We start from the raw sequence: 27,241 nt of genomic DNA, 5'->3' as shown, positions 1-27,241 counted from the left end.
AGTCGCAAAAAGCCTAATTAACATGACACAAACTGAATTAAATGTAAAAGGCTTTGAAAATAAAAAAGCAAGCGGTACGCTCAGTGCTCCGTTGACATTACGCAAATGTTTTTCAGAGAAATCTTTGAAGTCATTCATATGAAAAGCGTATACTAGAATATGAAATTCCTCTATATAATTCCTCTATATTGTTTTATGTCCTCCGGATGGGAGAAGAAAGATGAGTTCCACAGTAAGCCTGTTAGTTAGCCTCGATCCTTCCACAGCATCCAGCCCAGTTGACGCAATGTTGTTTTCCTGATTTATGACCACTTTATTTTCTCTTGCCTCCATTTGATTTTGTCACCCTAATTCTGGCCATTTTACAAGGGTAAAAACTCAAATAACTTTTGAACGGATTATGATAGAGACATGAGGTTTGGACCATTGGTTTTCTTAGAGGAGTATCCACACAATTAACACCTTATATAATGCGCTACTTTTGACCAGGGCCAATAGGGCACTTGACCACAGCTCTATGGGTCCTGGTCAAAAGTTGTGCACTATATAGGGAATATTGGGTGCCATTTATGAGCTAGCTAGGCTCTCTGCATCTCTTGGTATTGCTCCTGATTCCAGCGCTCTTTTGGATTTAGTCTGCCAAGCGGTTGAGTTGTTATGCACTGCTATGTGTTTGGGACTTGAGCCGTGCTGTACTGCGCGGGCCTTGTTACACATCCACCATAGTGCTGAAAAGGACAACAACAACATCCACAACAGCACAGTATGGTTCAGGTCGGCACCGTAGTCGCAAAAGGGTATTGGTTTTCTAGAAATCCATGTTGGAAGATTCTTGGACCCTGGATAGAATAAGCAGAAAATCCAGGAATTCTCCACCGGGAGTTTTTTGAAAGTTAACCAAATTTTGCAACATTAGTGTTGGGTTAGAATGGCACACAGGGTCATGTGTGGCTCAGTTATCAGAGCATGGCGCTTGCAATGTCAGGATGATGCGTTCGATTCCCGCTTTGGCCACCCAATACGAAAATGTATGCGTGCACTACTGTTAGTCGCTTTGGATAAACGTGTCTGCTAAATTTCATATTATATTATAAAGGTTAGGAACGGTCTCTTACTGCTGCTAATGCTGGAGTGTATAGTGACAAACTATCCCCTTCTGTCCCTCCTTCTCAGCGGAGGCGGGCAACGAGAGCGAGCGTGTGGAGTTCTCTAACCTGGTGCTGCTTTTCTGCGAGCTCATCCGACACGATGTCTTCTCTCACAACATCTACATGTGCACGCTCATCTCCCGCGGTGACCTGGCCTCTGACTCCCACCTGCCCCGCCCCCGTTCCCCTAGTGATGAGCCTTTGGACGAATCGGAGCGCAAGGAGCAGGAGGCAGGCAGCAGCGTCAAGAACGAGGCATGATATGTGTTGACAGCTGTTTTTAGTGTGCATGATGAATCATCGGTAGTTACTCACTGCTTTTGAATTGATTTGGGACTGAAACATGTATTTTCTTTTCTTTATACAGGACACTGGTCTCTCCGAGTCAATGGAGATCGATCACAACTCGAGCGCTAATTTCGATGAGGTAAGTGTATATGCATCATGTCTTGGATCATACCAGTAGAAATGGGCAGCTAGTGTGTACAAGTGAATATTCTCCCTGGCACAACTAAACTCAGCAAAAAAAAGAAACGTCCTCTCACTGTCAACTGCGTTTATTTTCAGCAAGCTTAACATGTGTAAATATTTGTATGAACATAAGATTCAGCAACTGAGACATAAACTGAACAGGTTCCATAGACATGTAACTAACAGAAATTGAATAATGTGTCCCTGAACAAAGGGGGGGGGGGGGGGGCAAAATCAAAAGTAAGTCAGTATCTGGTGTGGCCACCAGCTGCATTAAGTACTGCAGTGCATCTCCTCCTCAGGGACTGCACCAGATTTGCCAGTTCTTGCTGTGAGATGTTACCCCACTCTTCCATCAAGGCACCTGCAAGTTCCTAGACATTTCTGGGGGAATGGCCCTAGCCCTCACCCTCCGATCCAACAGGTCCCAGACGTGCTCAATGGGATTGAGATCTGGGCTCTTCGCTGGCCATGGCAGAACACTGTCATTCCTGTCTTGCAGGAAATCACGCACCCAACGAGCAGTATGGCTGGTGGCGTTGTCAGGCTGGAGGGTGATGTCAGGATGAGCCTGCAGGAAGGGTACCACATGAGGGAGGAGGATGTCTTCCCTTTAACGCACAGCGTTGAGATTGCCTGCAATGACAACATGCTCAATCCGATGATGCTGTGACACACCGCCCCAGACCATGACGGACCCTCCACCTCCAAATCGATCCCGCTCCAGAGTACAGGCCTCGGTGTAACGCTCATTCCTTCGGCGATAAACACGAATCCGACCATCACCCCTGGTGAGACAAAACCGTGACTCGTCATTGAAGAGCACTTTTTGCCAGTCCTGTCTGGTCCAGCGACGGTGGGTTTGTGCCCATAGGCGACGTTGTTGCCGGTTGTGGTGAGGACCTGCCTTACAACAGGCCTACAAGCCCTCAGTCCAGCCTCTCTCAGCCTATTGCGGACAGTCTGAGCATTTAAATTTTTAGTCATTTAGCATACGCTCTTATCCAGAGCGACTTACAGTTAGTGAGTGCATACATTATTTTTATTTTTTTCATACTGGCCCCCCGTGGGAATCGAACCCACAACCCTGGCGTTGCAAACGCCATGCTCTACCAACTGAGCTACATCCCTGCCGGCCATTCCCTCCCCTACCCTGGACGACGCTGGGCCAATTGTGCGCCGCCCCATGGGTCTCCCAGTCACGGCCGGCTACGACAGAGCCTGGATTCGAACCAGGATCTCTAGTGGCACAGCTAGCACTGCGATGCAGTGCCTTAGACCACTGCGCCACTCGGGAGGACTGATGGATGGATTGTGCGTTCCTGGTGTAACTCGGGCAGTTGTTGTTGCCATCCTGTACCTGTGATGTTCGGATGTACCGATCCTGTGCAGGTGTTGTTACACGTGGTCTGCCACTGCGAGGATGATCCGCTGTCCGTCCTGTCTCCCTGTAGCGCTGTCTTAGGCGTCTCACAGTATGGACATTGCAATTTATTGCACTGGCCACATCTGCAGTCCTCATGCCTCCTTGCAGCATGCCTAAGGCACGTTCACGCAGGGACCCTGGGCATCTTTCTTTTGGTGTTTTTCAGAGTCAGTAGAAAGGCCTCTTTAGTGTCCTAAGTTTTCATAACTGTGACCTTAATTGCCTACCGTCTGTAAGCTGTTAGTGTCTTAACGACCGTTCCACAGGTGCATGTTCATTAATTGTTTATGGTTCATTGAACATGAGTAATTGTTTATGGTTCATTGAACAAGCATGGGAAACAGTGTTTAAACCCTTTACAATGAAGATCTGTGAAGTTATTTGGATTTTTACTAATGATCTTTGAAAGACAGGGTTCTGAAAAAGGGACGAATCTTTTTTTGCTGAGTTTATATAGTATTCATACCTGTGCTCCATCGGACTGTCCCATTGACCTCTGGATAACCTTTCCATGTTGTGTGCAGCCCTGTTAATTTGAGCTGTCTCTTGTTTTGTAGATGTTTTCTCCCCCAATGCACTGTGAGTCGAAGGGCAGCCCCTCCCCCGAGAAGCCTGCCCCGGAACAGGAAGGGAAGGGCGCCTGCAAAGACAAGGCCCTGGATCCTGTCTTCCCATTGGTGTACGAGCAGCCCCGCCACATCCAATACGCTACCCACTTCCCCATCCCCCAGGTAAGCAGCCCTGAGAGAGGCTTTGGCTAGCTCAGCTCTAACACACACATGGAATTCAAACTGGGTCATCAGTGCAAATGTAGACCATGATAGCCCTCTGAGGAGAAGTCCAGGCTCTGGGAGCTTTATAGTTTCACCCCAGCAAAGCTTAATGAACTACCTCTGCTACATTGGCACATGTTGTTGGTCTAACTCAAGGCCATGTTAGCCCTTCAAGCTAAAGCCTTTACTTGCATTAACTCTGGGAGCTAACACACGTTTTCAGGTTTCTGGCGTTGCTTTGTACCCAACCTCCACTACATAGCCTATGCACAAATTGACTCACTCCTTGACACAGTTAGCCCTCTAAACTAAAGCCTAGGCATTAGCTATAAGTGCCAACATAAGTCTTCAGATCTCAGGCTATGTGAAATGCCACTACATAATACACAGTGCATGCATTAACTGACGTTGTCGTCGTCCCCAGGAGGAGAGTGCCAGTCATGAGTGCAACCAGCGCCTGGTGGTGCTCTACGGCGTGGGCAAGCAGCGAGATGAAGCGAGGCACGCCATCAAGAAAATCACGAAAGACATCTTGAAGGTGCTCAACCGCAAAAGCACAGCAGAGACAGGTAAGAATAGTACTGCTTCCATTTCTTATTTGACACTGGTTTTTAATGACCTTATCTATGGGCCTTCTGTTTTCCCTGGAGCAATATGGCCTGTTTGTGTTTTTATCTGCCGTTGCTTTTACAATTTTTCTCGTAGAGAGATAAGAAAGACTGGGAACTCGAGACTTTGACATGAATTTGAGTGCAAGTCGTGATGTCAACCGTAGATTTATTGAGCAAGGTTGTATATTCCCACAACTCTCAGCAGATGTGTCCCGTCTATCACATCACAGATAATGTTTGAGCAGATTGCGGTGAGACGTTATTTTGTTAACATTGTTTTTGATGGATGATGTGCCTGTTTTCTGCGTCACAAATGGCACCCTATTCCGTATATAGTCCGGTACTTAAAGTAGTGCACTATGTAGGGAATAGGGTACCATTTGAGAGAGACAGTCTGCTGTTACATCTGCCCCTATCTGATCCCCTCAACGTTTCCCAAGTTGAAAACTGTCCTCAGAAACCTTCATATCTTTTCTCCAACACTCTTTCCCCTCTGTTCTTCATTATAGAACACAGGATTTTGACTTTTTGACTATTGACTCCAGGGCTAGCATCCTATATTCAATATTAATTTCCTTCCTGTCCAATTTCTATGCTAATAGCTGTGATTTGCTGCCACGTGACGTTAACAAGGGTGATTTGAAAAGTTATAATTATGCAGGCTAAAGTGCTTTTTTCTTATGTCATTTATCTTCAGCCATATTCCTGCTTAGGAGTTGAGCGGATGGCCTTCTTGTTACAAGCCCGTTTCCCTTGTGCTTTGCATAACCTTCTCTTTTCCTTTTGATATTTTAAGCTATTTCAGCGCTGTCATTATAATGTGAACTTCGAAAGTGAAGGGCCTTGAGAATGTGATTATAATGCTTACTCCCGAAATGGCACCCTAGTCCCTATATACAGGGCACCACTTTTGACCTGTAGTATTCAGACCCTTTGCTATGAGATTCAAATTGAGCTCAAGTGCATCCTGTTTCTGTTGATCATCCTTGATGTTTCTACAACTTGATTGGAGTCCACCTGTGGTAAATTCAATTGATTGAACATGATTTGGAAAGGCACACACCTGTCTATGTAAGGTCCCACAGTTGACAGTGCATGTCAGAGCAAAAACCTAGCCATGAGGTCGAAGGAATTGTCCTTGGGGTTCCAAGACAGGATTGTGAGGCACAGATCTGGGGAAGGGTACCCCAGCATTAATGGTCCCCAAGAACACAGTGGCCTTCATCATTCTTAAATGGAAGAAGTTTGGAACCGCCAAGACTCTTTCTAGAGCTGGCCGCCTAGCCAAACTGCGCAATCGGGGGAGAAGGGCCTTGGTCAGGGAGATGACCAAGAACCCGATGGTCACTCTGACAGAGCTCAAGAGTTCCTCTGTGGAGATGGGAGAACCTTCCAGAAGAACAACCATCTCTGCAGCACTCCACCAATCAGGCCTTTATGGTAGAGTGGCCAGACGGAAGCCACTCCTCAGTAAAAGGCACATGACAGCCCGCTTGGAGTTTGCCAAAAGGCACCTAAAGACTCTCAGACCATGAGAAACAAGATTCTCTGGTCTGATGAAACCAAGATTGAACTCTTTAGCCTGAATGCCAAGCGTCACGTCTGGAGGAAACCTGGCACCATCCCTACAGTGAAGAATGCTGGTGGCAGCATCATGCTGTGGGGATGTTTTTCAGTGGCAGGGACTAGGAGACTAGTCAGGATCGAGGGGAAGATGAATGGAGCAAAGTACAGAGAGATCTTTGATGAAAACCTGCTCAGGACCTCAGACTGGGTGAAGGTTCACCTTCCAACAAGACAATGACCCTTAGCACACAGCCAAGACAACGCAGGAGTGGCTTCGGGACAAGTCTCTGAATGTCCTTGAGTGGCCCAGCCGGAGCCCAGACTTGAACCGGATAGACCTGAAAATAGCTGTGTGGCGATGCTCCCCATCCAACCTGACAGAGCTTGAGATATGCATATGTGGGTCACAGATACCTTAAAAAAAATGGGACCTCACAATAAGCCTCAGGATCTCGTCACTGTATTTTTGTGTATTCAAATTGCTATTTATCAAATTCAATTGTGTTCGTTATCCTTGGCTTATGCCTGCCCATACCATAACTCCATTGCCACCATGGGGCGCTCTGTTCACAACGTTGACATCAGCAAACCGCTCGCCTACATGACGCCATACACGTGGTCTGCGGTCGTGAGGTCTGTTGGATGTACTGCCAAATTCTCTAAAATAACGTTGGAGGCGGCTTATGGTAGAGAAATGAACATTCAGTTCTCTGGCAACAGCTCTGGTGGACATTCCTGCAGTCAGCATGCCAATTGCATGCTCCCTCAACTTGAAGTCTGTGGCATTGTGTTGTGTGACAAAAATGCACATTTTAGTGGCCTTTTATTATCCCCAGCACAAAGGACAAATGCTCACTAACTGGGATGTAAACAAATTTGTGCACACAAAAAAGCTCATGAAACACTTGACATGTTGCGTTTTACATTTTTGTTCAGTGTAATAGTGGACTTTCTTTGTCTCTTCTCTCTCAGGAGGAGAGGGACAGAAGAGGAAGAGGTCTAAGCCGGAGGCCTTCCCCACAGCAGAGGACATCTTCTCCAAATTCCAGCACCTCTCCCATTTTGACCAGCACCAGGTCACCTCTCAGGTGAGATCCAGCCCCCCCCCCCACCCCCTCATAGCAGTCCAGTCATCGTTTTAAGTGTGCTTCAAAACTTGCTAATGGTATCCTCTCAAGTTATTCAGTAAAAATCGATACTTATGATATATCCACCATGCTTCCAAGGTATGTACAGTTAAATGATTCTCATAAAACAATGTCTTTAACGGTAAACTTATATTTTCAATTACTTTTATTTCAATACTAGTGTACAATGTTATGGATATTCAGTTATGTTTTTACAGTAGGCCTCTGTAGTAGTGATGGGAAGTTTGGCTATTTTTACTGACAGATCTTTTCGACTCGTTCAGTCAAAAGAACCAATCTTTTGACTAATTTCGTTAATTTGAGTAAGTAATGCGACGCTCACAGGACCCCCTACCGCGAACAAAGGAACTGAAAACTCGAAAGAGTCATGATCAGGGTTGGATATTAACACACGCCAAATGCGGGTCGATTTTGTCATTGGCGGGTAAGAATTTATATTTTACCAGCCACGTTGGCGGGTGATTGTGCTTGATTGAGCATGGATCACTGCCAAAAACATTTATTCATGAACTTTTAGTCATTGTTCTCCTAGAGTGTGTGTGTGTGTGTGTGTGTGTGTGTGTGTGTGTGTGTATATATATATATATACTACTCAAAAAAATAAAGGGAACACTTAAACAACACAATGTAACTCCAAGTCAATCACACTTCTGTGAAATCAAACTGTCCACTTAGGAAGCAACACTGATTGTCAATAAATGTCACATGCTGTTGTGCAAATGGAATAGACAACAGGTGGAAATTATAGGCAATTAGCAAGATACCCCCAATAAAGGAGTGGTTCTGCAGGTGGTGACCACAGACCACTTCTCAGTTCCTATGCTTCCTGGCTGATGTTTTGGTCACTTTTGAATGCTGGCGGTGCTTTCACTCTAGTGGTAGCATGAGACGGAGTCTACAACCCACACAAGTGGCTCAGGTAGTGCAGCTCATCCAGGATGGCACATCAATGCAAGCTGTGACAAGAAGGTTTGCTGTGTCTGTCAGCGTAGTGTCCAGAGCATGGAGGCGCTAACAGGAGACAGGCCGGTACATCAGGAGACGTGGAGGAGGCCGTAGGAGGGCAACAACCCAGCAGCAGGACCGCTACCTCCGCCTTTGTGCAAGGAGGAGCAGGAGGAGCACTGCCAGAGCCCTGCAAAATGACCTCCAGCAGGCCACAAATGTGCATGTGTCTGCTCAAACGGTCAGAAATAGACTCCATGAGGGTGGTATGAGGGCCCGACGTCCACAGGTGGGAGTTGAGCTTACAGCCCAACACCGTGCAGGACGTTTGGCATTTGCCAGAGAACACCAAGATTGGCAAATTCGCCACTGGCGCCCTGTGCTCTTCACAGATGAAAGCAGGTTCACACTGAGCACATGTGACAGACGTGACAGAGTCTGGAGACGCCGTGGAGAACGTTCTGCTGCCTGCAACATCCTCCAGCATGACCGGTTTGGCGGTGGGTCAGTCATGGTGTGGGGTGGCATTTCTTTGGGGGGCCGCACAGCCCTCCATGTGCTCGCCAGAGGTAGCCTGACTGCCATTAGGTACCGAGATGAGATCCTCAGACCCCTTGAGACCATATGCTGGTGCGGTTGGCCCTGGGTTCCTCCTAATGCAAGACAATGCTAGACCTCATGTGGCTGGAGTGTGTCAGCAGTTCCTGCAAGAGGAAGGCATTGATGCTATGGACTGGCCCGCCCGTTCCCCAGACCTGAATCCAATTGAGCACATCTGGGACATCATGTCTTGCTCCATCCACCAACGCCACGTTGCACCACAGACTGTCCAGGAGTTGGCGGATGCTTTAGTCCAGGTCTGGGAGGAGATCCCTCAGGAGACCATCCGCCACCTCATCAGGAGCATGCCCAGGCGTTGTAGGGAGGTCATACAGGCACGTGGAGGCCACACACACTACTGAGCCTCATTTTGACTTGTTTTAAGGACATTACATCAAAGTTGGATCAGCCTGTAGTGTGGTTTTCCACTTTAATTTTGAGGGTGACTCCAAATCCAGACCTCCATGGGTTGATACATTTGATTTCCATTGATAATTTTTGTGTGATTTTGTTGTCAGCACATTCAACTATGTAAAGAAACAAGTATTTAATAAGATTATTTAATTCATTCAGATCTAGGATGTGTTATTTTAGTGTTCCCTTAATTTTTTTGAGCAGTGTGTATATATATATATATATTTTACCTACATGTACAAATTTACCTCGACTAACCTGTACCCCCGCACATTGACTGGGTACCGGTATCTCCTGTGTATATATAGCCTCGTTATTGTTATTTTTTATTTTATTTTTTACTTTAGTTATTTAGTAAATATTTTCTTAACTCTATTTCTTGAACTGCATTGTTGGTTAAGGGCTTGTAAGTAAGCATTTCACTGTAAGGTCGACACCTGTTTGTATTTGGCGCATGTGACAAATAAAATGTGATTTTATTTATTTGTTTGCTTCTACATTTCTACTTAGGAGCACATCATGTATCATCATGTATAATTAATGTCAGCGTAGAGCCCTGAACTATAATAATAAATAAGCTGTATCACTCAGTTTGTTTGTGGCAGGGTAAGCACTTTGTTAATTCTTGATGTTCAGTTGTAAAACTGTATCTGTTTTTATTATTGTATCTAAATTATTTATTTTAACATACATTGGTTAAAAGACGCAGGTCACAAAAATGAATTGAAATTAAGCAATATACCCTATTGCTACTTACTAGTAATACATTTCTTGTTTTTGAAACATTAGAAAGCATGCTAATCTGTTTTATTTGTCTAATTATGTAGATAAAAAATATTTGGGCTTGTAAAAAATCTGAGTGGCTGGTAGATTTTTTAAATCTACCTGCAACAGTGGCTGGTGGACCAAAAAGTAAATTTCCCACCCTTGTCATGATTCTACGAGCATGTTGTTCACTGTAGGGGGCTTATTGGAGCTGTCATTTTGTGGCTGAGACTTGTGCTTTAAACTATGTATATTTGTTGATTGCTAGGCATACAAATACGATTATTTCTTGATACATTTGAAACGAGGACTTGTTGTGGCCGCAACCAGACTAGATTGTGAACGACTCTTGGCGGAATGCATTGACTGCTTTCAGGGTAATAAGTAGCCTGACCACTCACGTTCAATTATTCCGTTGCTCTGTTGTTCACTACATATTGTACATACTTCCCATTGCGGAGAAGAAACTAATATGCGTGGCGTAGCGTTTGACCAGAGCAAGGAGTCTGGGTAGCCAGGCTAGGTAATAAGCACAGTCGTTTGCGAACTGCAGCCCCCCAAACGATTTGTTCTCGCGTTTGAATTTGTTGAGCAGAGGCTGTGTATGTTTTGGTTCTTCAGAGCTGTGTCCATCATAACATTCATTCAATAATCAATTATTCGTAGTCATGCGATTAATTATCAGTTCTAAACAGTGGCCTGTATTTACATTTATTCATGGGTGCAAAGGGCAGCCAGGCTTCCCCAATTTTTTTCTCTCTGTGTTTCATAATTTTCCTTCAATTTGCAAGAGGCTGAATGTATCTCACAGGAGAAAGCATCCGAGCGAGTGAAACAGCGCCCCTCTGTCTCTCTACGTGTAGGCCATGTATCTGATGCGGTCTGGTCCAAACGAGTATGACATTGTTACCGCCCGTAGCATTGAAGGCAAGGGAAGCCAGTGAGCATCTGGTCTCCCTTGACAAAAAAAGTATACAAAATTAGCCAATCAGTGTTGCGCTAAACTGAGCGAGCTCAACTGTGAATGGTCCTGGCACACCAAAAAAAACTGTCAAGGGGAAGCCAGCTTGGATTTTGGCATCACTCCTATCATATCCAATTGAGAGCATACGTCATTGACAGAAAAACTTGAATTGTTGCATCTCGTTGTGTTGTCCTCCGGTGGCCACATTATATTTAGCTTACATTGATTGGACTAAATTGTTTTTTGTATCTTTTAGTTGTCACTGTATTAGACTAAACAGATTTGATGATGTTGAAATGGTGCTGGAATAGTGGAGGCAGCTCCTGTTTTCTTTGCGACTTGCGGTAACTTTCTGTGGTTCTAAATCAATAGTTGTTTAGTGGTCCGAAAATGTCGGAAACATTAACTTGCTTGACCATGCTGTAGGTCATGTTACTGTACATGCAATATGCTTTGTGGACTTCACTGAACATAGGTTGCTAACAGGTGTTGTGATAAAACAAAGGTGTGGTTGAATTTATTCTGCCACTGTGTCTTCTTATTGTCTTGGCCTTTAGGCCTATATATCACAGTCGCAAGGCATGTGAGTTTACAGGATTTATAGAACAAACAACGCAATTATCACAACACTGGTTGTAATATGGCTTTTCTTTTGGGGGGGGGCTTGGCTTCCCCAGTGATTTTACCCATGCACCGCTACTTTCTAAACATATATTTTTCTTCTCTATGCTCATGAGCTATTGTCCTGCGCGCATATGACCGACAGTTGGTGGCCGGAACGCGTCTCTGGAGCTCCTGAGCCGGAGGAGCATGTGTTAATCCTGCTGCAGGTCAAATGAATGAGTCACTCAGTAAAACAAGTCATTCCAAAAGAACGAGTTGTTAGCGAACTGCACATCACTATTGTCTAGAGGTAATAACCCTGTTGCCGTTCTTTCTGACTAGGTGTCCAGGAATGTTCTGGAACAGATCACCAGCTTTGCCTTAGGGATGTCCTATCACCTGCCCCTGGTCCAGCACATCCAGTTCATCTTTGACCTCATGGAGTACTCCCTCAACATTAGTGGCCTCATCGACTTTGCCATTCAGGTACAGCTTTATCTCTAATGTCAAGGCATTTAATCACAGCATTTAATTCCACTTCTCATAGTTACAGTCATATTTCCTTTAATGTGTACTTGATGCCTGAGTCTGTTTCTCTCTAACCAGTTTCTGTTAGTGATTGTTTATGCTGTTCTCCCCTTGATGCTTTAGTATCATTTGTATGAATAATCTTTCTATAACGAACCTTCTCTCTCTTCCCTGTGTGTGTATCTAGCTGCTGAACGAGCTGAGCCTGGTGGAGGCAGAGCTGCTGCTGAAGTCGTCCAGCCTGGTGGGCAGCTACACCACAGGTCTGTGTCTGTGCATCGTGGCCGTGCTGAGGAGGTACCACTCCTGCCTCATCCTCAACCCCGAGCAGACGGCGCAGGTCTTTGACGGGTAAGTCTTACAAGCTTAACCCTTAGGCTTTGGCCAGACTGACCCGTGGAGAACGGACACCAAATAAGAACGGATTCATTTTGGTCTGTGCGTGCTCCTCTTTTTCTAATTGGCTAATGTATCCGTTGGCCTGTCAAAAGTTCAACTCATCTGAACTTTTTGTCCATTGACCGACAACGTGTGACTCCCATTGAGAAAGCATTGGAAATCACGGATATGGATCAAAACTACGGGCCCGTTTGGCCGCGCCCTTAACCATGCACCTCTATAGCCTGGGTGATAATGTTATCCAAGCCTTAGCCATTCACATCAATAGCCTGGGGGCGCCATTCAATAACATAGCGTTATTGGATGCAGAAACAGTAAGGTACCTAAGCTATTCACTGCCAATAAACCTGCCTCTGCTTTTTTACAGAACACTTTTGGGACTATTCCATTGGTACCCTTGTATCCTGCACTCAATTCAGCCTGTCTTCTATAACTAATTTAGTACAGAAAGCTTTCTGTTCTTTGTTGTTTTGCATTAACGTGTTTTAATACTATTCATTGACCAGATTGCGCATCGTGGTGAAGTCAGGGGTGAACCCAGCCGACTGCTCCTCAGCGGAGCGCTGCATCCTGGCCTACCTGTACGACCTCTATACTTCCTGCTGTCACCTCAAGAGCAAGTTTGGCGAGATCTTCAGGTAAAACATCAACATGGACCACCAACTGTTCGATGCAGTTTTATTTTATTCTGATAATTTTTAGGGGGCGAAGGCGTTTTAAATGCTAATATTGTGTTGAAACAAAAATATTTGTCCCCCCATGGTAGCCATATAATGATTGGAGAACCAATCGGTATCCTTTCTCTCCCCCTCTTGTCCAGTGAGTTCTGCTCCAAGGTGAAGAACTCCATCTACTGTAACATTGACCCGTCTGACTCCAACATGCTGTGGGACCCCGTGTTCATGATGGAGGCCATCGCCAACCCGTCGGCCCACAACTTCAACCACAGCATGGTGGGTAAGATCCTCAACGACAGCCCCGCCAACCGCTACAGCTTCGTCTGCAACGTGCTCATGGACGTGTGCGTGGACCACCGGGACCCCGAGAGGCAAGCACTGTTTTTCTATAAAACCGTTATCAATAATTGATTGTTGATACATCCAGATGCATTGAAACAGTACAGGATTCTTGACTTAGTAACTGTCAACTCACCAGGTATACGTGTCTTACATGAATTCTGTAGTAAGGTGTTTTATGCGTTTAATACCCATCTCTGTGTGTGTATCCCTGCAGAGTGAATGACATTGGGATCCTATGTGCGGAGCTGACTGCCTACTGTCGCTCTCTGAGTGCTGAGTGGCTGGGCGTCCTCAAAGCCCTCTGCTGCTCCTCCAACAACGGCAACTGTGGCTTCAACGACCTCCTGTGCAACGTGGATGTGAGTGTGTTCACATGTGCGGCACACACACACACACACACACACATACACACACACACACACCTTGCAATAGCCTTGCGCATCTTTCTCTCTACACCAGTGAAAATGCATTGCTCACTCAGGCTCTGAGAGGCACGGGTTAGAGGGGAACACTGACAGTTACATTCCAGCATGTCTTTCTCTCTACACCACTACGCATTAAATAATTAGCAGCTCACATCAAATTTGAACATCTCTCTATTCTCTTCTCTCTCCTGTCTCAGGTCAGCGATCTCTCCTTCCATGACTCCCTGGCCACCTTCGTAGCCATCCTCATCGCCCGCCAGTGTCTTCTCCTGGAGGACCTGGTCCGCTGCGTAGCCATCCCCTCCCTCCTCAACGCTGGTAAGAGCTCCTCTCTCAGCCCCAGACCCATAACCAGGGTCCTGTTCATTAGGTACCAAACGGAAGAAAAACGAACTGAAACATGGAGGGACTACCTGGACTTGTCCAATAAGAAACTTATATTTTCACTTTTTATTGGAAAACGTTTTCCATCGCATACCCTAATGAACACCACCCAGACTTTAACTCACAGATTCTCAGGTCCCAGTCTCTCCACAGGATCTATATTTAATGCAGCCTAGCTACCCAGCCAACAGGTCCTGTTAGAAATGAGTGAACGGTACACCGAGGCCTGCCGTGCCTGCCTGCTTCTCCAAGTTCTGAAGGAACTCCCTGCCCCATAATGCATTACTTACTTCTGTCTGTCTGAGAGGGAGGTAAACGCCACAGTGTGTTTGATCCCCCTCTGCTGTGTGTGTGCGCTCGCATGCGCGCTATGGCCAGTCAAGGCTGCCCCTCGCTCAAGGACAAGGCCCTATTCAGCCTGTTTTCTAAGTCCCCTGTGGATGTTAGGTACCACGTGTGCTGCCAGACCCCCCTCCCCTTCTCCTCTTTCTCAGCCAGCAGTTCAGCTATGTGTCAAATTCTTGTTTGCCTACACTCCTTCGCAGCCCAGCTCTGAAAATGGCACTTAGTATTTGGTACTCCTTGAAAGTCAATTTAGGACACATTCCAATTTCTTCAAGCGCTTCTGTTCTCTGTAGTTTGCTGTTTTATTCATTTGCCATGTCATCATGACAACTTGAAGCTCAAGGCAGTTAGTGTAAAGTCTACACTTTTTTTGTCATACTGGCCATTCATTATGTATTAGATTTTAGTTTAAATTTGAAAAATGTGACTTAGCTAAAGCAGCTGTAATCCCCTTCAGATTCAGGGTTGAGGTTGACTGTGTGTGAGTGCCCCTCTAACCTACCTCTCTACGTCTCTCTCTGTGTGTCTCTCCTCCCAGCCTGCAGTGAGCAGGACTCTGAGCCCGGAGCCCGTCTGACCTGCAGGATCCTGCTGCACCTCTTCAAGACCCCCCAGCGCAACCCCTGCCCCCAGGATGGAGCCAAGTCAGGTACATACATAGCAAGCCCCCCCCCCCCCATGTTTGAACCCACATCGGATAAAATGTGAATTCATTAATGCGATTAATAAATAAATGCTTTGACTTAATGATTATTCTAAAGATACGATTTTATATTTTGCAGATAAATCTTCTGTTGGCATTCGGTCGTCATGTGATCGCCACCTTCTGGCTGCCTCACAGAACAGCATAGTGGTCGGAGCTGTCTTTGCTGTCCTAAAGGCCGTCTTTATGCTGGGTACTACTTTCAGTATTATGCTATTATTTTGTCCTTAAAGTTGCATATAAGTCCACTTTTACAATTTAATGTGATTAGATTGATGTAATTATAGTTATTAAATGCGTCTATCTATTACAACTGGTCACCAGTAAGACCACAGAAACCCTTAAGTTATCCATTTTGTAACATTTTATCTCCATCTCCCTCCAGGCGATGCAGAACTGAAGGGATCGGGATTCTCTCACCCCGCCAGCCTCGACGACATCGCAGACGACGACATGGGTTCCAAGAAGTCGGGCGGCCGCACCGTCTCCATCGAAACAGCCAGCCTGGATGTGTACGCCAAGTATGTGCTGAAGAGCATCTGCCAACAGGTGAGAACATGAGAAAGAGGGTTATCGTTCACACCAGGGTCACATTTTTGGAACTTATTTTTCTCCCATCCGTTTCCCTCACCCACCAGAAGCTACATATTTCTTAATGCAGTAATGTCCAGGTGTGGAGTCCATTTCATTTGTTTCATTTCAGTCAATCCAGGAAGTAAACTGAAATTCAAATTTTTCTAATTGAAAAGCAACTGCAATTTCTGTTCACTTTCTGAATTGAAATGGATTTGACCCCATCTCTGGTAATGGCAATGCACTTAAAGCTCAGTTAGGACTAGGAGTGAATCAGTCTTCAGTGGCATAGTGCTCTTATGACTTAAACCTAGGGTTAAATACATAGAAATGTAATTAATATAACAGATTAATAATTTACTTGAATGGGGACTCCCGTTCTATTCATTCTACTTCTATGGATTTAATCCTATCCGATAGGCTAAATCCAGATAGATAACGTTTGAAAACTGGTCCCTGGTGCTCTCATGAGAGGCAAGGTTGACCCCCACCCCTTGGTTCACTCTTTTCCCCTACATCACCAGCAATTACATCACCAGCAATTACAACACCAACAATTACAAACTTGTGTCCTGACCGCTACTTGTGTTTTCCACAGAGAAGCACATTATTTAATGGTAGTTGCCGAATGTCAACAGGTGCTAGTCATTGTAAATCTGAATTTGCTCTTACCATAAATAAAAGGAGAGTGTGCCTAGCTGTCGTTAACAGATTGTGTACAGTGGAAAATTGTCAATTGTCAAACTGTCAATTCAGAAAAGTTTTAAATTCAAGTAGTGAATTAAAAACAATCTTCATAGGATACAATAAGGAATTTTCTAATTCTGATTTTAATTTCGATTCTCTTTCTGCATTGAAAACTGAATTGAAAACTGAATTAACCTAAACCCTGTTCAGTGTATATAACCCTTGGTGATCTCTCTCTCTCTCTATTCACCCGTCTCTCCCTCTCTCCTGTTATCCTCCTCCATCAGGAGTGGGTGGGTGAGCGCTGTCTCAAGTCCCTGTCGGAGGACAGCAGTGCCCTGCAAGACCCGGTGCTAGTCAACATCCAGGCCCAGCGGTTGCTGCAGCTCATCTGCTACCCCCACCGCCAGCTGGACAGTGAGGAGGGGGACAACCCCCAGAGGCAGCGCATCAAACACATCCTCCAGGTCAGGCCACAGAAGCCCCCAGCACTGACCACAGGGCTGCGTTCAGTAGGGCACAACGTTGTGGAACATTCAGATAAAAACATATTATGTAGAACAAAAATGCCTTTCTGTAATGTAGAATAAGGAATCACGTCAGCCCTATTCATTACGTTTCTATCTGCGCTGAATGTTGCCCTGGCAACAGACAGCACTTCTCATGGGCAGAGTAGACTTTTCACTTTTCCATCAAGGGCAGCAGATGTATGACCTAAATGCTTTTTCTGGAAATTGCTTTGAAATGGTTTTTTGAAGCCATCAAGGCAAGTTGTAAGTGAATCAGTGTCAGCCCTACATGATCGTTGGGGATGGCTGAGAGCACAGTAGAAAGACGCACACGGCACATCCATTAGAAATGGGGGGTTGTGGGTGCTAGAATGAATCAGTGGGTGAACTGTCTCTGAACCCCTGCCTTAGCTCAGCAGACCACATTAGGGTACATGAGTGTTCTGAGTTTTGTGAACGGCTTTACTGCCATCTGCTGACTAAAGCAGCGCTACAGGGAGAGTGGAGCTAATGGTCTCTCTCTGACTATTTAACTGCTTGGGGATTGTTGTGGTATATAAATGTCTAAAAGTTATGTCCCATGCCTCTAGAACATGGATCAGTGGACCATGAGACAGTCATCCTTGGAGCTGCAGCTTATGATCAAGCAGAGTACAAACAACGTAAGTAACCAGACTCCAGTGGCCTGTAAGGCCCTCAAAACACTGACAACACTGCTATCTAGGCACAATTAAGTATTATTTTGTTTTTTTCTCAATAGAATATTGATTTAGAATGCAATCCATCTGTAAAGTTCAAATGTGCATCTGATTCAATGAAGTACGTAGAGAGAGAATATTAAAGTGGATTATGTCATAACCCTTCATAACTGTAGAATGTGCAGCCATCTTGTTCGGGGATAAATTCCCTGTGATTGAGTGTAAGTGGATGGACTCGTATTCCTTGTGTCTCCCTGCAGGAGCTGTACTCCTTATTGGAGAACATCGCCAAGGCCACTATCGAGGTGTTCCAGAAGTCAGCGGAGATGAACTCCACCAACCTCTCAGGGAACGGGTCAGCCAGCGCCGGAGGTTCTGCCTCCAACAGCAACAACCCTGGCAAGAAACCAGTGTTGAGGTGTGTGTGTGTGACCTTTCTAAATTCTCCCGCCTATTTACAAATAGGCAGAGGCTGCAGATCTGTAGGTAACCTCCCCCGTCCCGCCCCCCTGGATCCCTTTTCACCAGAGCGGAAGATCTGAATCACGGTCTGCGCAAGGGTTTCTTTACCTCTACTTTACGCACACATTTCTGTGGTCAAATTTCTCACTGTCAATTGTGAATGATAATTCGAGTTTTACCGGTGAAACGTCCATGCAGCAGCTGCATACCAACCATTTGATCTCAATCAGTTTCATGGGGATATGCTTTTAGATCTTGAGTTATACAGTGTTGTTTCAAAGTAGCATATTGTGTTTTTTTTTATTAGGTACAGTGAGTGAATTTTAGAGCATGGTGTTACCAAACAAGTGTTTAGTTTCAATCAAAGCACATATTTGCCTAGTGGTGTCCGCTTTTGCGTTTTCGTCACATTACAGAAAAATGCGACCATAATTTGCGCAATCATCCGAAAATCTCCTAAGAAATGAGGTGGTGTTTTTTGTCTTTCAGTAACGTTATACTATACTATGTTATTATATTCTGTTCTGTTATGTAGAATACTATAATTATTTGATCTTGCAGACATTGATTTCACTTTATTAAACAAGCACCATTCGCCAGAGTAGCCTGCGCATGTGCAGGTTTCTCGTAAAGTAGAGAATCCCGCCCATGCGCAGAAGCTTCTGGACCTTTAGCTGCCAGGAAGAGGGCTCCAGAAAAGTCGGATCTGCAGCCACACCGTAAAAAATATGTAGGAATATTGAGTTCACTGAGAAATCAAATGGTAAAATGGTTATTTGCAATCTTATTTGATTATACATTTTCTGTGAGATACATTGAAACAAGCATGTATCATAGGTGCACTACCAATTGACAAATTTCAACCAGAAAATATCCATTGTTTTCACATTCTCTTTTGGTGAAACCATTTGAATCATCTAAAACGGGGGTCGGCAACAGGTAGTCCGCGGGCCAAAACCGGCCTGCGAGTGATACTTTTTTGGCCCCCTAAAGTTTTTAGTAAAAACAATCAAACCGGTGCGCCTGGCACCTGCTACCATACCCTGTTCAAAGGCACTTAAATATTTTGTCTTGCCCATTCACCCTTTGAATGGCACACATACACAATCCGTGTCTCAATCTACACTGATTGAAGTGGATTTAACAAGTGACATCAATAAGGGATCATAGCTTTCACCTGGTCAGTCTGTCATGGAAAGAGCAGTGTTCCTAATGTTTTGTACACTGTGTATTTATAAAAAAAATATGGATTTTTGTTTTTAGGTTTTAAAAAATTATTAAAATCACCAGGAATTCAGCTAAAAATTTGTTGTGGTCAATTTGCAGTGTACAAATTATTATAATTATGTTCTGGCCACCCGACCATCCACTGATGAAAAAAATTGTCCCGTGGCTGAATCTATTTGCCTACCCCTGGGCTAAAGGATCATCAAACATGCTTTCTCATTGTTGGTGAAATCTAACCTCAGTGTAACATCTCATTATTTTTGTTTGTGTTCCACCCCCAGTTCGTCTGAGCGGTCTGGTGTGTGGCTGGTGGCGCCACTGATAGCCAAGCTGCCCACCTCGGTCCAGGGCCACGTCCTGAAGGCGGCAGGGGAGGAGCTAGAGAAGGGCCAGCATCTGGGGTCCTCCTCACGCAAGGAGAGGGACCGGCAGAAACAGAAAAGGTCAGACAACTCACCCCTGAGGAACCCCTTTTTTTGAATGGTCTTGACAGATGTTATGAGTAGTAAACACACAGGACTGGCTCAGTCTGTCAGAACAGCTTGTTTTAGTTGGTGTCAAAACCAGGGGCTTTATGAGGTAGTATTTTGGGTCATGTAGATAATGCTCATTTTATCAACATGGTTATACTCTCATCCAGAAAGCGTAACAATCTGCTTTAGATACTAAAAACTAATTGGATGCAGGAGTCCCCAATTATGATACGATTTTGGCCCCGGCTTCGATATTCCCAAATTGATGGTGGATGTATTGCCCCTACACTTTTGTCTGTTTCCAGCATGTCTCTGCTGAGCCAGCAGCCCTTCTTGTCTCTGGTGCTGACCTGTCTAAAAGGCCAGGATGAACAGAGAGAGGGTCTCCTTACCTCCCTCTACAGCCAGGTGCAGCAGGTAAGACCCAACACAGCCTCTCCCCCATTTTCCTGGCTACCCAAACTCCTTGCTCTGCCAAATGCTACGCCAGGCCCACGGAAGTTAGTTTTTTCTCCGCAGTGAGTCTGGATCTGAGTTACCTCCCTGACTATTTATAGAACGCAAACACATTCTAACTTTTCTGATTGGTCCCAGAAACTGATGGGTTGGGCCAGAACCAGAACACACATGGTTAAAGCTATGTTTTGAACATTCGTAATTGGCTTTGATACTCTGATTGGTTAGAGATAATCCAATCGCTGATTACTTTGTTTTGTTCAACACCCCTCATTTTGACGTCACCACAAACGACTTCAACGATGTCCTCTGTAGCTGTGGTCCTCTGTAGCTCAGCTGGTAGAGCACGGCGCTTGTAACGCCAAGGTAGTGGGTTCGATCCCCGGGACCACCCATACACAAAAATGTATGCACGCATGACTGTAAGTGGCTTTGGATAAAAGCGTCTGCTAAATGGCATATTATATTATTATATTATGTCAGTCTGACTGAAGTATGTAGCTAACAGAGCAGCGGAAGAATTCCCCCATCTTCTCCCACATCACTTCTATTAGGCCCAAATCCCAACTTGAGATCTGTGTGCATAACTGAAGGTTCCATTGACATCAATGTATGATTTACACAGAAATCCAAGTGTGTTCATCTCAAGTTAGGATTCCCCCCTCAGTGTGCTCACTGTTGGCTGAATGTGCCATCTCATGCTGACTGCTGCTATTGGCTGCGTTTCCATCTTCCAGATTGTAACGAACTGGCGGGAGGACCAGTACCAGGACGACTGCAAGGCCAAGCAGATGATGCACGAGGCGCTGAAGCTGCGGCTCAATCTGGTGAGGGCTCTTCGTCACCACCAACATGGTCAATTGTCTCAGTATCAGATAGGGCCAGATATAATCTAAGGGGACAGAAATGATTCACTAGAAAGGATTGGAAAGTACCCAGGAAACAAATGAAACCCAGTTACTTACTGCTACAGAACACTGCTGTTTTATCCATTCAAAGTACAAAGAGATATAGAGGTCAAATTATTATGATTTTTTAAACTCTCACAGTTTAAATGAGTTTTCAGTAACATTTCTGAAATGCATACTAAGAAGAAATTGGATGTGTTATCTTTGCTCTCCAGGTGGGTGGGATGTTTGACACGGTACAACGCAGCACACAGCAGACCACCGAGTGGGCTGTGCTACTCCTCGACATCATCAGCAGCGGTACGGTGGACATGCAGTCCAACAAGTAAGTCACAACACAACTGCTCACACATTTTAAACTTCATGTCTTTATTTGTTGTTAAGATTGTAATGTCACCATGTAAAGCATCACTGTGTAATTTCTCTACTTTCTCCCTCCCTCCCGCTCGCTCTCTCCCTCCCCCCTCCCGCTCTCTCCCTCCCCCCTCCCGCTCGATCGCTCTCTCCCTCCCGCTCGATCGCTCCCTCCCCCCGCTCGCTCTCTCCCTCCCCCCTCCCGCTCTCTCCCTCCCCCCTCCCGCTCTCTCCCTCCCCCCTCCCGCTCGATCGCTCTCTCCCTCCCCCCTCCCGCTCGATCGCTCTCTCCCTCCCCCCTCCCGCTCGCTCGATCGCTCTCTCCCTCCCCCCTCCCGCTCACTCGATCGCTCTCTCCCTCCCCCCTCCCCCCTCCCGCTCGATCGCTCTCTCCTTCCCCCCTCCCGCTCGCTCGCTCTCTCTCTCCCTCCCCCCTCCCGCTCGCTCGCTCTCTCCCTCCCCCCTCCCGCTCGCTCGCTCTCTCTCTCCCTCCCCCCTCCCGCTCGCTCGCTCTCTCTCTCCCTCCCCCCTCCCGCTCGCTCGCTCTCTCTCTCCCTCCCCCTTCCCGCTCGCTCGCTCTCTCTCCCTCCCCCCTCCCGCTCGCTCGCTCTCTCTCCCTCCCCCCTCCCGCTCGCTCGCTCTCTCTCTCCCTCCCCCCTCCCGCTCGCTCGCTCTCTCCCTCCCTCTCTCTCGCTCTCTCCCTCCCTCTCTCTCGCTCTCTCCCTCCCTCTCTCTCGCTCTCTCCCTCCCTCTCTCTCGCTCTCGCTCTCTCCCTCCCTCTCTCTCTCTCTCGCTCTCTCCCTCCCTCTCTCTCTCTCTCGCTCTCTCTCCCTCTCTCTCTCTCTCTCTCTCCCTCCCCCACTCTCTCGCTCTCTCCCTCCCCCACTCTCTCGCTCTCTCCCTCCCCCACTCTCTCGCTCTCCCTCCCTCTCGCTCTCCCCCTCCCTCTCTCTCGCTCTCCCCCTCCCTCTCTCTCGCTCTCCCTCGCTCTCGCTCTCCCCCTCCCTCTCGCTCTCCCCCTCCCTCTCGCTCTCCCCCTCCCCCTCACTCGCTCTCGCTCTCTCCCTTCCTCTCTCTCGCTCTCTCCCTCCCTCCCTCCCTCTCTCTCGCTCTCTCCCCCACTCTCTCGCTCTCTCCCCCACACTCTCGCTCTCTCCTTCCCCCACGCTCTTGCTCTCTCCCCCACTCTCTCTCACTCTCTCCTTCTCTCCCCTCTCTCTCCCTCCCTCTCTCCCTCTCGCTCGCTCTCTCCCTCTCTCTTGCTCTCTCCCTCCCCCACACTCTCCCCCTCACTCTCTCTCCCCCTCACTCTCCTTCTCTCTCTCTCCTCTCTCTCCACCCCTCACTCTCTCTCTTGCTCCCCCTCTTTCTCCCTCAGTGAGCTCTTCACCACGGTACTGGACATGCTGAGTGTGCTGATTAATGGCACGCTGGCTGCTGACATGTCCAGCATCTCTCAGGGCAGCATGGAGGAGAACAAGAGGGCTTACATGAACCTGGTCAAGAAGCTCCGGGTAAGATCACACACATCACACTGGATGTACACTATATATACAAAAGTATGTGTTGCTGACAGGTGTATAAAATCATGCACACAGCCATGCAATCGAGCACACCGCCATGCAATCTCCATAGACAAACATTGGCAGTAGAATGGCCTTACTGAAGAGCTCAGTGACTTTCAACGTGGCACCGTCATAGGATGCCACCTTTCCGACAAGTCAGTTTGTCAAATTTCTGCCCTGCTAGAGCTGACCCGGTCAACTGTAAGTGCTGTTATTGTGAGGTGGAAACGTCTAGAAGCAACAACGTCTCAACCGCAAAGTGGTAGACCACACAAGCTCACAGAACAGGACCGCCAAGTGCTGAAGCGCGTAAAGATTGTTTGTCCTCGGTTGCAACACTCACTACCGAGTTCCAAGCTGCCTCTGGAAGCAACGTCAGCACAAGAACTGTTCGTCAGGAGCTTCATGAAATGGGTTTCCATTGTCGAGCAGCCGCACACAAGCCTAAGATCACCATGCACAATGCCAAGAATCGGCAGGAGTGGTGTAAAGCTCGCCGCCATTGGACTCTGGAGCTGTGGAAACGCATTCTCTGGAGTGATGTATCACGCTTCACCGTCTGACAGATGAATCTAGGTTTGGTGGATGCCAGGTGAACGCTACCTGCCTGAATGCATAGTGCCAACTGTAAAGTTTGGTGGAGGAGGAATAATGGTCTGGGGCTGTTTTTCATGGTTTGGGCTAGGCCCCTTAGGTCCGGTGAAGGAAATCGTCATGCGACAGCATACAATGACATTCTAGACGATTCTGTGCTTCCAAGTTTGTTGCAACAGTTTGGGGAAGGCCCGTTCCTGTTTCTGCATGACAATGCCCTCATGCACGAAGAGAGGTCCATACAGAAATGTTTTGTCGAGATCGGTGTGGAAGAACTTGACTGGCCTGCACAGAGCCCTGACCTCAACCCCATCAAACACCTTTGGGATGAATTGGAAGGCCGACTGCGAGCCAGGCCTAATCGCCCAACATCAGTGCCCGACCTCACTAACGCTCTTGTGGCTGAATGGAAGCAAGTCCCTGCAGCAATGTTCCAACATCTAGTGGAAAGCCTTCCCAGAAGAGTGGAGGCTGTTATAGCAGCAAAGGAGGGACCAACTCCATATTAATGCCCATGATTTTGGAATTAGATGCTCGACGAGCAGGTGTCCACATACTTTTGGTCATGTTGAATACATAATAATGTACAGTTGAAGTCGGAAGTTTACAAACACCATAGCCAAATACTTTTTAAACTCAGTTTTCACAATCCCTGACATTTAATCCTAGTAAAAATTCCCTGTCTTAGGTCAGTTAGGATCACCACTTTATTTTAAGAATGTGAAATGTCAGAATAATAGTAGAGAGAATGATTTATTTCAGCTTTTATTTCTTTCATCACATTCCCAGTGGGTCAGAAGTTTACATGCACTCAATTAGTATTTGGTAGCATTGCCTTTAAATTGTTTAACTTGGGTCAAACGTTTCGGGTAGCCTTCCACAAGCTTCTCACAATAAGTTGGGTGAATTTTGGCCCATTCCTCCTGACAGAGCTGGTGTAACTGAGTCAGGTTTGTAGGCCTCCTTGCTCGCACATGCTTTTTCAGTTCTGCCCACACATTTTCTATAGGATTGAGGTCAGGGCTTTGTGATGGCCACCCCAATACCTTGACTTTGTTGTCCTTAAACCATTTTGCCACATCTTTGGAAGTATGCTTGGGGTCATTGTCCATTTGGAAGACCCAGTTGCGACCAAGCTTTAACTTCCTGACTGATGCCTTGAGATGTTGCTTCAATATATCCACAATTTTCCTTCCTCATGATGCCATCTATTTTGTGAAGTGCACCAGTCCCTCCTGCAGCAAAGCACCCCCACAGCATGATGCTGCCACCCCCGTGCTTCACGGTTGGGATGGTGTTCTTCGGCTTGCAAGCTGCCCCTTTTTCCTCCAAACATAACGATGGTCATTATGGCCAAACAGTTCTATTCTTGTTTCATCAGACCAGAGGACATTTCTCCAAAAAGTACGATCTTTGTCCCCATGTGCAGTTGCAAACCGTAGTCTGGCTTTTTTATGGCGGTTTTGGAGCAGTGGCTTCTTCCTTGCTGAGCGGCCTTTCAGGTTATATCGATATAGGACTCGTTTGACTATGGATATAGATACTTTTGAACCTGTTTCCTCCAGCATCTTCACAATGTCCTTTGTCGTTGTTCTGGGATTGATTTGCACTTTTCGCACCAAAGTACGTTCATCTCTAGGAGACAGAACGCGTCTCCTTCCTGAGCGGTATGACGGCTGCGTGGTCCCATGGTGTTTATACTTGCGTACTATTGTTTGTACAGATGAACGTGGTACCTTCAGGCGTTTGGAAATTGCTCCCAAGGATGAACCAGACTTGTGGAGGTCTACAATTTTCTTTCTGAGGTCTTGGCTGATTTCTTTAGATTTTCCCATGATGTCAAGCAGAGGCACTGAGTTTGAAGGTAGGCCTTGAAATACATCCACAGGTACACCTCCAATTGACTCAAATGATGTCAATTAGCCTATCAGAAGCTTCTAAAGCCATGACATCATTGTCTGGAACTTTCCAAGCGGTTTAAAGACACAGTCAACTTAGTGTATGTAAACTTCTGACCCACTGGAATTGTGATACAGTGAATTCTAAGTAAAATAATCTGTCTGTTAACAATTGTTGGAAAAATTACTTGTGTCATGCACAAAGTAGATGTCCTAACCGACATGCCAAAACTATAGTTTGTTAACAAGAAATGTATGGAGTGGTTGAAAAACGAGTTTTAATGACTCCAACCTAAGTGTATGTAAACTTCCGACTTCAACTGTATGTCCTATGTAGCAGAGTTTTCCGGTATTGTATTTTATCTATTGAAGTCAATGGAAGGGTGTTATGCTATATGCTCACTACAAGAGGTCCCCACTCTTCTAGAATTCAGTTGAGTCAAACTACTGTCAAACAAATACTAGGAAGCATCTCAATGAAATACTTTTAAAAAATATTTATTTCAAGGTGTTTGGCTCGTTCTCTGCTCAAAGGTATCAATAACTCAAATGTTGTGGTGTGTATTTGCAGAAAGAGCTGGGTGACCGGCAGTCGGAGAGTCTGGAGAAGGTGCGGCAGCTGCTCCCTCTGCCCAAGCAGACCCGTGATGTCATCACATGTGAACCACAGGGCTCGCTTATTGACACCAAGGGCAACAAGATCGCTGGGTTTGAGAAGGAGGTACAGTACTATGAGCTCTGACCCTTGGAAGACATTGTCAACTCAATTGTTGCCTTTATTACTGTTTCTCTGTCACCAATATTGAGATTAACCTTTTGTCCCACACTGTTCTTCATAAACTCTTGTCTCTCAGCTGTTCTCTAGGAATGTCTTCAGTAACTTCTCTAAATAGCAGACCTGGGTTTTAGTTCAAATACTTGGTTGAGATTGCCTGGTGAAATGGAACTAATGGAATAGTCCCAAAACTGTAAACCATACACTCTGTCTAGATGCACTCCAGGCCCCTTCAAATGCTCAAAGTTTCTGAAAACAAATAGTATTTGAACTCACGTCTGCTTAATACTCCTGCATCTAGACATTGTAGTTGTCAGGAGATATTTGTGGCAACACCAATAATTGTGATTTATAGAGATGTAAAACCATCTTTCCTCTTTACCATCAGGGCCTCCAAGTGTCGACCAAGCAGAAGATCTCTCCGTGGGACGTGTTCGAGGGCCTCAAGCACTCGGCCCCTCTCTCCTGGGGCTGGTTCGGGACGGTGCGCGTGGACCGTAAGGTCACCAAGTTCGAGGAGCAGCAGCGCTTCCTCCTCTACCACACCCACCTGAAGCCCAAGCCACGCAGCTACTACCTGGAGCCCCTCCCCCTGCCCCCTGAGGACGAGGAGCCGCCCACGCCTGTTCCCCAGGAACCCGAGAAGAAGATGGCGGAGCCGGTGAAGCCGGAGAAGAGCGTCCCTGCAGTGTCGTCCGACTCGACCAAGAAGAAGACCAAGAAGAAGAAGGCACCGTCCACCAACAAGACTGAGGTTAGTGAGACACTGGGACAGGTCCTGTCCAGGAACAACTACTAGCTAGGCCCTATACCCTAGGCATTTGT

General features: G+C 46.4%; 1 protein-coding gene across 4 annotated transcripts in view; it reads left to right on the top strand.

Moving 5' to 3' along the window:
• The window catches only part of LOC311107875 (mediator of RNA polymerase II transcription subunit 12), a 50,869-nt gene that overhangs the window by 12,759 nt on the left and 10,869 nt on the right, over positions 1-27,241 (top strand). For 3 of the 4 annotated variants that reach the window (XM_084150456.1, XM_084150455.1, XM_084150453.1), the window contains exons 13-36: positions 1,174-1,403; positions 1,516-1,575; positions 3,603-3,776; positions 4,243-4,387; positions 6,968-7,083; positions 11,777-11,920; positions 12,150-12,313; positions 12,868-12,999; positions 13,182-13,409; positions 13,595-13,739; positions 14,003-14,123; positions 15,073-15,183; positions 15,317-15,430; positions 15,623-15,786; positions 16,785-16,964; positions 17,597-17,668; positions 17,965-18,122; positions 19,675-19,836; positions 20,172-20,283; positions 21,060-21,149; positions 21,446-21,555; positions 22,963-23,098; positions 26,213-26,362; positions 26,805-27,170. In XM_084150456.1, coding sequence (XP_084006582.1) covers positions 1,174-1,403; positions 1,516-1,575; positions 3,603-3,776; positions 4,243-4,387; positions 6,968-7,083; positions 11,777-11,920; positions 12,150-12,313; positions 12,868-12,999; positions 13,182-13,409; positions 13,595-13,739; positions 14,003-14,123; positions 15,073-15,183; positions 15,317-15,430; positions 15,623-15,786; positions 16,785-16,964; positions 17,597-17,668; positions 17,965-18,122; positions 19,675-19,836; positions 20,172-20,283; positions 21,060-21,149; positions 21,446-21,555; positions 22,963-23,098; positions 26,213-26,362; positions 26,805-27,170 — 3,584 coding nt within the window. The remainder of the gene's footprint in view (positions 1-1,173; positions 1,404-1,515; positions 1,576-3,602; positions 3,777-4,242; positions 4,388-6,967; positions 7,084-11,776; positions 11,921-12,149; positions 12,314-12,867; positions 13,000-13,181; positions 13,410-13,594; positions 13,740-14,002; positions 14,124-15,072; positions 15,184-15,316; positions 15,431-15,622; positions 15,787-16,784; positions 16,965-17,596; positions 17,669-17,964; positions 18,123-19,674; positions 19,837-20,171; positions 20,284-21,059; positions 21,150-21,445; positions 21,556-22,962; positions 23,099-26,212; positions 26,363-26,804; positions 27,171-27,241) is intronic. The other variant, XM_084150454.1, reaches the window with a different exon arrangement.

Source organism: Coregonus lavaretus (assembly GCF_964263955.1).
Source record: "Coregonus lavaretus genome assembly, chromosome: 32".
NCBI lineage: Eukaryota > Metazoa > Chordata > Actinopteri > Salmoniformes > Salmonidae > Coregonus > Coregonus lavaretus.
This window is presented reverse-complemented; position numbering and strand designations above follow the sequence as displayed.